Consider the following 10,027-nt stretch of genomic DNA (forward strand, 5'->3'; position numbering starts at 1 on the left):
ACACACACACACACACACACATATATATATATATATATATATATATATATATATATATATATATATATATATATATACGAAACTATAATACACAAACACAGGAGTTCATATTATTAATGTGTTTTCTCATCGCCTGTCGCCGTTATTGGAAACCTGTGGCTATAAATATAAATTTTTGTGGGTCCATTTAGTGTATAATTTCTTACATCTACTAGGGTCTCAAATAGAGCCAAGTGTTTGAGTTATAGCAAATACTCAGGCTATATTACCCATCAAAGTGAATTAAGGACACCCTGAATTCATGAGAAAGATAAATTGTATCTAAATATTAATAAATACAACCACCTTTTTTTTATCTCATCGAGATATGTCAGACTGGGTCGTACTTCTTCAGGTCAGTGTAATTGTTCATTTCACTTCGCATCAAAGCCATCAACTGTATAAGGACCCCACTCCCTTTGAAGCCACCGAAACCATGACGATGTCAATTTGTATACTTCCGTCGAACGCAGTGTAACAACCGATTCAACCTAAATAACTGACGACCTTTATCAATCGCCTCAACCTTCAATTCGGGTCAATCGTTCGACATAACCATGACAACATATCCGCCACTTGATTCTCTTTCTCAGATAAGTGGGTACTCTCCCCATTAAAGTCGCGAACAACATCAAAGTATCACCTATCCCGTACATCATCCGTGAACGACGACTTAGACTTGGTCAACATAGCTACAAACGATTCATAATCCGTATATAAAATGATAGTCAGGAGATGAAAAATTTCCTGGAAGGCAACACTTCAAATCTACATTGTATACAAAAACGACCCGTGTCAACAGGAGTACGGCAAATGATATTGAATAGGAGAACACCCATGTCGCAAACACACTTTGAACTTACCAGTACCATTCCAATTTCAACAATACCAACTACAATAGCACTCAATAATGTACACCTATTTACACAAAGGCTCAGCAAAAGTATTCGTATGTGCAATACTTTTACCCCCTATATTATTGCTATCCGACACATATTATAGGAATACGGTCGCACCCTTCAAGATGTGACACTATAGTAGCTGGGTGCGCACTCAGGTATGAAAATCGGGTTTTCCAGTCGCAACAACCGTGTATCGCCTTCACTAAGCATAGAAGCCAATTATACATTTATCATGAAGTAATAGGTTATACCTGTTCCTGCGTTTGCTGGCCGACAATACTGCGATACGACTGATAGAATCCGGTAGATACGAGCATTCTCAGTTTGCGAGTATGTGATAAAACTATATACATTACATGAACATATGCAAATTTCAGTGATGGTTAGAAAAGCACAACCAACACGCAAATAAGCAGAACGTAGCACATAGTATTTATGATATAGACAAGGCGTAGATGGTTTTGCTGCCTGAATGCTCATTTTAGTTCAGGTTGCATTGAATGAGGGCAGAGGATCCGTAGTATGCTTCATTCTTTACACTAACATTTTTGTTCGAACTATAAGAGGAATGTAACGATACACCAATGGATGTGACAGGCTCGAACGCAAATCTCTCCTTTCCCGTGGTCAGCACCAGATATTGCAATCGTGGACAACGAATGATTCGGTATTAGACTGAATTTTTATGTTGCAAAGTAGTTTTCCTCGTTAACATCGACTTCGCCGGTAGGCACAAGTTAAAGTAAAACCGAATTCTTACCTTTACAACTCCGTCTGGACAGTATGCCTTTGAAGTGATGTCGTTTGGTCTGCGTGAGGCGCTGTGGCGGTGCCAAGAGACTCTGATTGAGATATTATCTCATTTGTTGCAGTGATAATACAAAGTTTGCGCATGATCGTCCTGTGCAGCATTGGAGGTGTGTACGACCATTTGTGACAAGTCTTAAGCAATTGTGCAGCTACAGTTATATGTGCGTTTGCACGGTATAAAAAAATCGAAATCAGTGCAAATACTGGGACGTTTGGTAGGTTACAGGGGTTCAACTGTAGGTGAAGATCTGTTGGCGGCATTGTTGGATTTGCAAGAGCTCACTTCTAAGGATATCTTAAAATCTTGGTATCACACTGTTGGTTGGTGGGCCGAGTGTGTACCAAATTTTGCTTGCATATTGGCACCGGTGTCGGATTTGTTGAAGGCTGATGTGATCTTAGTGTAGGACGAATAATGATGCTATCTCCATTAAATGGTTTTAAAAAGATGAAAGCTCTAGGGTTGACTCACACATTAGCTCCAGCAATTAGGATCAGATAGTCGGGCGGGTAGTGATGGATTGTAATCAAATAAAGGATCATCTGGTGTTATCTATTATCTTCTTGTTCATTCCTTTCTTAGTTTTAAAAAAATAAATAAAATTTCATTCAGGCCAATGAACTTTGTTTAGCTTCTTATCTTGCTCGTAGCCTCCGTGCTTATCAAGTGCAAAATGCAGCGTCCCGATATATAACTGACCTTTATAGTATTCTTGGCAGTTGCTTAGAATCGTATCTTGATAGCTGATCTGCACGCATCGGAATACGCTGGGACCCATGTACTTTACCTCTAGTGATAATGTCGTACGTGAGGTCTTACGTCCATTACTTGCACCCCTAGAGCTCCTTCTGGATGTGGCCCGATTTTCTAGTTTATGAATCGCCAGTATGATTTGTCCAGCGGGAAATTTGCCAGCGGGATATCTTTGCCTTAAACTTGTGTTGATTGAAGCAACCGTCTGATCAGGTAACAGCACACCTCCTTCTCGCTCTCGCACATGCACCCAACACAGAGTGGGGTTTATGCTCTGGGATCCTTTTAGACCTCCCACTTCCAAAGCTGCATATAACGGATAGTCCTGCTTCACTCTACACAGTGCACAACACTAAGCGCTTTCTGTGGTACAAAACCTGGCTTACATACGCCATACCCTTCCGACCGCGTGAATAATCGTTGCCAAAGCAGTAGATCGTAGGTACAAAGTGAAAAACAAAGTAAACGCACATGTGTGCGTTTGCATTGACCATTATGTCACTAAAACATGTACAAACCGTTTGAATTATAAGTTCAAAACACAGTCTAACCAGTATACTCTATTCAGGCGTGCTCCCGGAACTACCGTGAAAGTCTAAAATGGGACGTCTATCTGTCACAAAGGCCTGCAGTTGCCCGATCTAAAATTGACATTTCTTTCACAATCACGACTTTCTCGTCACCCACTTGTTATTGGCATAGCAAATTATTACCATGTCATCCAAAGAACCGCAAAATTTTGTACACTTTACACTGGAGTCAACATGCTACATTGATGCTTGTAGATATGTCAGGCGATTAGGGACCGTTCAAGGTCGTCTCGCCGGTTTCGTAGCAAGAATATTAATGATTATTAATAGAAGATTGCATATTGCCAAGAACATGATATGATTGTAAATTACTATATTTAAGATATCTATACATCGCAAAGGCATGCTTGCACATATGTACCCCATTGGCCCTAAAAAGTGAACAGAGAACTACACATTGCTAAGTACATATCATCTTTCTTAAGTTCGATATCATTAGAAAATAAGTATCCACCGCAAAACCATCCGCGTCGACCTCGAAGCATTTTTGCACAAGTGTCCATCTCTGACCCAACAAAACCGAACAGAACTCCCCATATTGCGATTTTTTTTCGGTGCAAAAATAAATACAACCTATAGAGCGACAGATCATTAAAACTATCCAAGCATTGGTGAACAAGATGCAAAAAGACGTGATTGTGAGGTCAAAAGAAGGGTGTATATTTCGAATATTCTTCCGGTATCCCATTTGCTTAAACTGATCTTCTCTACTGTGTTGATTGACACATAGCTGTAGAATGAAAGCAAATTCAAAACAATTGGTTGTCCAGCTGAAACAGAATACCCTTTCAGGGGCAATCGACGCTCGCATTTAATAAGCTTGCACACATTCAGCTAGGTATCTGATACACTTGAATACATGTCGACCTCTCATGATGAATATAGCGTATATTGCCCCACCTCGAGCTGTAATTCGCCTACTAATTCGAACACTTATGGGAAGCATAAAAAGTCACATTGACCAGCTTTTCCGCATGGTCTTCACTTTTTGAATACTCCTTTCATCTGCACGTGAGATAGAAAGAGATGAGAGGTTGTTTTTATGGGAGTTAAAAGAAAACTCCCCAGATTTTTTCCACAGTAAGTCGAGATCAATACAATAGTTTCCGGTCACGGCACTGTTCACGTACCAGTGCAATGCCCTATTTAATACAACAACGTGAGCCGTCAGCCCTGACCAAGACTGCAGATACAAACGAGCAGGAACACAGTGGATAGTGGGCACGATGTGAATCAGCAATTCTTAGAGCTCAGACTTTCACCAACACACGACGCATCGCTCGCACACCTTCACTGCTCCTAGCGGGGGGCGAGCGTTACTCAGCGTGTTAATGCTTTTCGGACGGCTTTTAAAAGCACTAGCCAGGCTTGCCAGCATGGGATCATCCATTCCACTAGAAATTACTTTCTCTATAAGATATAATATCGTAAATGACAAAAAGAGATTTCAACGACTTACTTGGAGACTTAGCGATACCACTCGACTATGCTGTAATCGTTTGTCATATGGAGACATAAGTGAATAGCATAGGTCACAAAAATATGAAATTAAATCCGGCGCTGTTTGTAAAAATTTAACATCCACATCCCTACTTTGTTGTACCAGCGTCCACAAAAAATACATTGTCCTATCAAGCCTGACTTACTTGGTACGGAAACAAGCCTGGAATTTCCGTTCCGGGAGTTCTCTTTGTTACCTGATAAAGAGTATCAAGACGAACCATTATATATATGTAGTACAAGATAATTTTCACGTGCATTGCAGAGAAACAATATGATTGCTTTTTGAGCTCCAATTTCGACGCGGAATTGAGATACACTTTCAAGAAAATTTTGTCGAAGGCGCGTGATCTGCTTCGTAACCTAGGCGTGACCACCATACAAAAATACAGAAGTAACGGGCATGTCAGACATTCTACTTGTGTAGATGTGAAAACTTTCTACGTACGGAATCAATTTACAAACCCCCTATTCTAGTTTCATTCGAGCACACATGTATTGCTTAATCATACCTTCCCCTTTGCGCCGACCTTGTGAAGCCGATTGCGCTGGTACCGCGCTAGAAGTTGCTGCTGGTTTCGTTGACATAGACGTCCCAATCTGGTCTTTGTGTTCGTTATACCAGATCCTATACCGTTTGCATTGTTTCTTGCTGTATAAAAAGAGTCATTAAAGTAGTTCGAGACTATGCTTTGGATTGGTGGGAGTCACAGTACAATATGACACACTTTGATATATATATATATATATATGTATATATATGTATGTTCATATATACTGAATAGACATAACTAACTAGAATACATAAAATCGAATAGTAGTTACGAATTTGTTGCAAGATGAAAACAACTACACACCTTGTGTCCAGTTCATTCTCCAACGTCACAATAGTCGCATCCCTTTCTTTCAGCAATTCGTGTTGCCGTTTAGTGGTCGCGTACATCTCCATTTTATCGCCCTCTATGAGCTGTTCTGATCTCTTGATCTCGTGCATCTATATTGTCATCAAGATATGACTTCAAAAACTTATGCTTGTCGCTTGTATTTAATCTGTCACTTGGATATCCTAATTTATAGTGCGCACTCTATTGTCCATATTAAGTAATGAACAGTCGTTGCAAACTCATGTACTCACTGAAAAAAAACTGAAAGTCTCAATAAATTTACAACATATAAATGATCATTCTGTTGGCATGTAGCTCGCATACCCGCTGCTTAAGTGTATTGTTGTCAAAGTCCGCCTCTCTGAGTTTTTCTTTGTAGTGTCGCTCCAGCCTTTCTTTAGTACTGGATGGTTGTGCAAACGAATGACTCATTTAGCTAAAAATTCCTATTCGATATGCTGCAGCCGATCCCAATGGGTGTATTTCAGTGTGTGGTTTCAAGCTAAGTGTATTCATCAAGCTCCGCTGTTCAGTGCAAGGCACAAGTACCCTTGATGGTAAAAAAAAATCGGTCCCTGACGCAAGTATACAATCTATTATAAGTGGGCACCGTCAAAATCGAAACGTGGCACCCACACAGGTTTAGCATGTCAGAGAGTTCTGTGACATAGGGCTCTATAGTGAGTGCCATAGATTTATGATTTTCGAATGTAGTTACAAAGCCCATCTAACGAACTACCAATATCTGGTTTGAAAGGTTGAAAAGTGAATCTTGATCTTGAAAAAGAGCAAGCAAGCATAACAAATCAAATCATTGCGGGTTTTGCAAACTCGGATAGCCGGGAGAGACATTTGATAGGCGCATATGAAAAAAAGAATGAATCAGGGCTCATTTTTGTTGTTGTTGAATCAGGGCTCCCTACGACACTCCTAGACATACTGTTTTTCCTGTAGGAACACGCTTATCAGAAGGTCGTTGCTGACATTCTCGAACTTGCCCTTTTCATGCTTAAAGGAATTACTGGGAGCGGTCATCAGTTTGTTCAGCCTGCAATTTAAAGCCAAAAAATCTACGAGTCAGTTATTCTCCAGTGCTTAGTTAGATAAAAGTAGCACCACAACTGTAATATGTTTACTCTTAAAATCTCTATATGTTGAAACGTTGCACTGGTAGAACGTAAAGCAGAATGCATATATGTAGGTATAAATCGAAATGTCGGATGTTAAACGATGGTGTATAGTTTTCCGGCCGCCAAAATAGCAACTCGATCGCCCGATTTGACTTGACGTGGGTTGTGTGCTATCGACAACGAGCAACCCGAACACACAGTTGTTACGGCAACCACCCTCCTGCACGACGGGCGGCACAAGACTCTGGGGATTAACACAATTTTACACTCAGTATTTGCAGACACGAGAAAACTTGCATTGTAAATTCGTCGTTTTTGGCTCTCGCATTCTTAAGTGCTTCGCGTAAGTGGAACTGTTCTTGGAAATTACTCTCTAATTTGCCGGCCAAGTCTGCGTTCTTCTGTATCAGCGTTTTATTCTTTTTCTGTCGACGTGACAAAAAACTCTATTAGCATTAGATGGAGTCGACAAACAAGAAAGGCCGCAGATAGGGACAGTGTACTGTTAGGTAATATTGCTATCGCCGAAGCACGGGGGATGGACTCACGGAATCCGCATGTCACCAAAGTGAGCAAATACTAAGAAGGATGTCAGCCATGCAACTGCAACTGTACATGTGGGGTAGATTCTGTCTTTCACAATTGATTTAGAACATGTTATATCACACCCTAACCCTAAGAATGTCGTTTCCTTCATATAGATTCTATGTGACAATGAACTTCTCGAAGGAGTTGCGTAATATAAATAAGCCATTTCAGACACAACGTTCCTGCCATCATTCCAAAGTAAAAATACACATAGGAGGAATGCTTGAATACATAGATCGAAGATAGCGCACTATCAAACCTTTTCCGCTTTCAGATCGTCTTTGTTTTTGGCATTCTCTGCTTCCAGATCGCTTGATTTGACTTTAATTGATCTGACTTCAGCCTGGAGTGCAAATAAGGCAAATGAAATGAGCAACGTGTTCCATTCGGGGGCCCATATGCCTTAAGGTACCAAACCAAAGAACTGTGGCCAGATCAGCACATAACGCACAACCAAATCCCAACGATACACGGTGATTCTCATCAAGTCAAGCAGCATACACATGAAGATCACCTCCAGCACTTCTATCCTTTGTAGGGCTTCATTTTGTTTGTGATCATCAGTCAGATTACATTCTCCAGAGTCCAAACCTTGGGAAGATTGGGGACTGTAAAAAATACCAAATGTGAATGGGCAGAAATAAAAGTAAGAGCTCTCATCCCGTATCTGCCAATCGTATACCTTGAACTCTCGCTTCAAGACAAGTATTCGTACGAGTAAACATTTATACAACACTATCAATTTCAACTCAAATAATGCTGCAAATGTAGTTGTATACTCTGAGAACATGCAGTATTTTACGCTGAGACCAGTTGTAGAATAACAATGGCGTACGAAGCTTTGTGCAGCATGATTTGATGCTTTGTCAGTTCTAGAGCAACCGTGACAAAAAACCAGAATGTCTAAACAGGTGTAAGAGCAATATCAATCCTAATCCGATGGAAGGAGCCCAATGCCAAGTATCACTAAGACACGTTCAAACATATTCGTTAGATGATCACAGGTTTATTTTAATCCCAATTATACCGCGAGCAACGCGAATATTCGTATGCATACAACAAGTAGCTTCCGCGTTTGGCGTGAGCACATCAACAGTGATCGAAATACAAAGTGTAAACATACCCGATCTTTCCAAGGTTTATAGTCGCCCAACCACCCACGGATTTCACAATGGATCGACAATTTGGGCAACGTGGTTGATCTCGTTTTGTTTGTTTCAGCCAGGGATCTAGACTGTGATAGGTAGTAACAAGCGGTGAAAAATGAAGTATTAAATAAAAAGTGTACGCCTGGTTCTTACAGATCATGTACTTTTAGATATTGGCTGCAATAATCCTATCTATAGAATACACTACACTTTCGAGTACACACAAACCCTCAGACCTGGGAGTTATACAGAGAAAATTCTCTCGACAGTGAAACAACTACTATAGAAGTAACTACGCATACCTATAAGTAGACGTACAAACGAAATATATAGAAATACTTCTGCTACAACCTTCACATGTTGACAGACCTTGATGCAAATGTGTCACAAAATCTATTGACAGAGACCGAATACAGAACGAGAAAACTCAAAAACGAAACTGACAACAAAAGTAGATGTACTCATAGATAAAGATACATTAATACGTATACATATACGTTAAAACCTAAAATAATAGTAGTGCATATGAGTATACAGATATACCCACGAGTATGTATGTATAATTTATGTGTATATGTATGTATGTATATACATACATATATATATATATATATATATATATACATATATATATATATGAGTATATATGTGTGTGTATGTATGTGAGTATGTATGTATGTATGCTATAAATATAAGTATGTATGTGTATATGTATGTGTTTATATGTGTATAATCTTATATAAATATAAATATATAGATATAGATATATTATATATTATATATACAAATAAATATGTATCTATATCTATATATATACATATACACTCACACGAACACACACACAAATATATATATATATATATGTATATTATATACATATATATATATATGTATTCAGACACAAATATATATGGAATAATCATATATGAGATCGTGGAAGTACAATCTGGTCATGTAGGATAAATGTGAAGTTTCTGCTGCATGACATATATATAGTAGTAATATATATATATATATAATAATAAAAATATATATGTATAATAATAATATATACAATAATATATAATATATATATAAATATTATGTATATATATTTATGTATGCATTTGAAAAGGTTTGTTCATACAAACAAACAAACATATATAATATATATATATATGAGATTCTGTGCAATTTTTTTTAGAAGAGTATTTCGATTGCAAGCACAGCGCGGACGAATGCAACAACAAACGATGGGTGCACAAACGACTGTGCAGCAAGTAGATATTTATTTCGGCGTACACTTCTACTAGCAGAGGTCAATATGAGTTGATAAATAGAGTAAATTATGTTCAGCATGTAAAACAGTGTATACTCCTTGCTCGAAAATGTGAAAATACATCATATCCATTGAATCATATATCCCAAAATAGAATCAGTACGTTTATGTGTAAATCATGCTACCAAATTTTTTCCCCACAAGTTTAGGACTTCATTAATATTTGACTGTATGCAACTTATTGCTAAACAAATCATAATTTATAGTTGGAGAGATCTACGCGCACGTAAACATGCAACAATATATATCCTCTGACTTGTGATTAAATGCATATATACATATATACATACATACATAGATGTATACATAGATATAGATATATCTATAAGTATTATGTATGTACAAATTTGGATAAGTATATAAA

General features: G+C 38.4%; 1 protein-coding gene across 2 annotated transcripts; it reads right to left on the reverse strand.

Annotated features, from left to right (window-relative positions):
- Positions 1–3,859: 3,859 nt before the first annotated feature.
- SARC_09396 lies at positions 3,860–9,729 on the reverse strand (the record flags this gene model as incomplete). 2 transcript variants are annotated; one of them, XM_014296587.1, is made up of 12 exons in its annotated part: positions 3,860–4,100; positions 4,384–4,505; positions 4,742–4,792; positions 5,108–5,247; positions 5,453–5,589; positions 5,804–5,882; positions 6,420–6,527; positions 6,907–7,034; positions 7,457–7,540; positions 7,712–7,805; positions 8,321–8,431; positions 9,725–9,729. In XM_014296587.1, 12 exons carry the CDS (start codon positions 9,727–9,729, stop codon positions 4,077–4,079), a joined length of 1,083 nt encoding a protein of 360 aa, XP_014152062.1. In that variant the 3' UTR covers positions 3,860–4,076. The 2 variants fall into 2 exon arrangements, with proteins under 2 accessions (XP_014152062.1, XP_014152063.1); XM_014296588.1 differs by lacking the exon at positions 3,860–4,100 and having other exon boundaries at positions 4,112–4,505.
- Positions 9,730–10,027: the final 298 nt, after the last annotated feature.

Source organism: Sphaeroforma arctica, assembly GCF_001186125.1.
Source record: "Sphaeroforma arctica JP610 unplaced genomic scaffold supercont1.950, whole genome shotgun sequence".
NCBI lineage: Eukaryota > Ichthyosporea > Ichthyophonida > Sphaeroforma > Sphaeroforma arctica.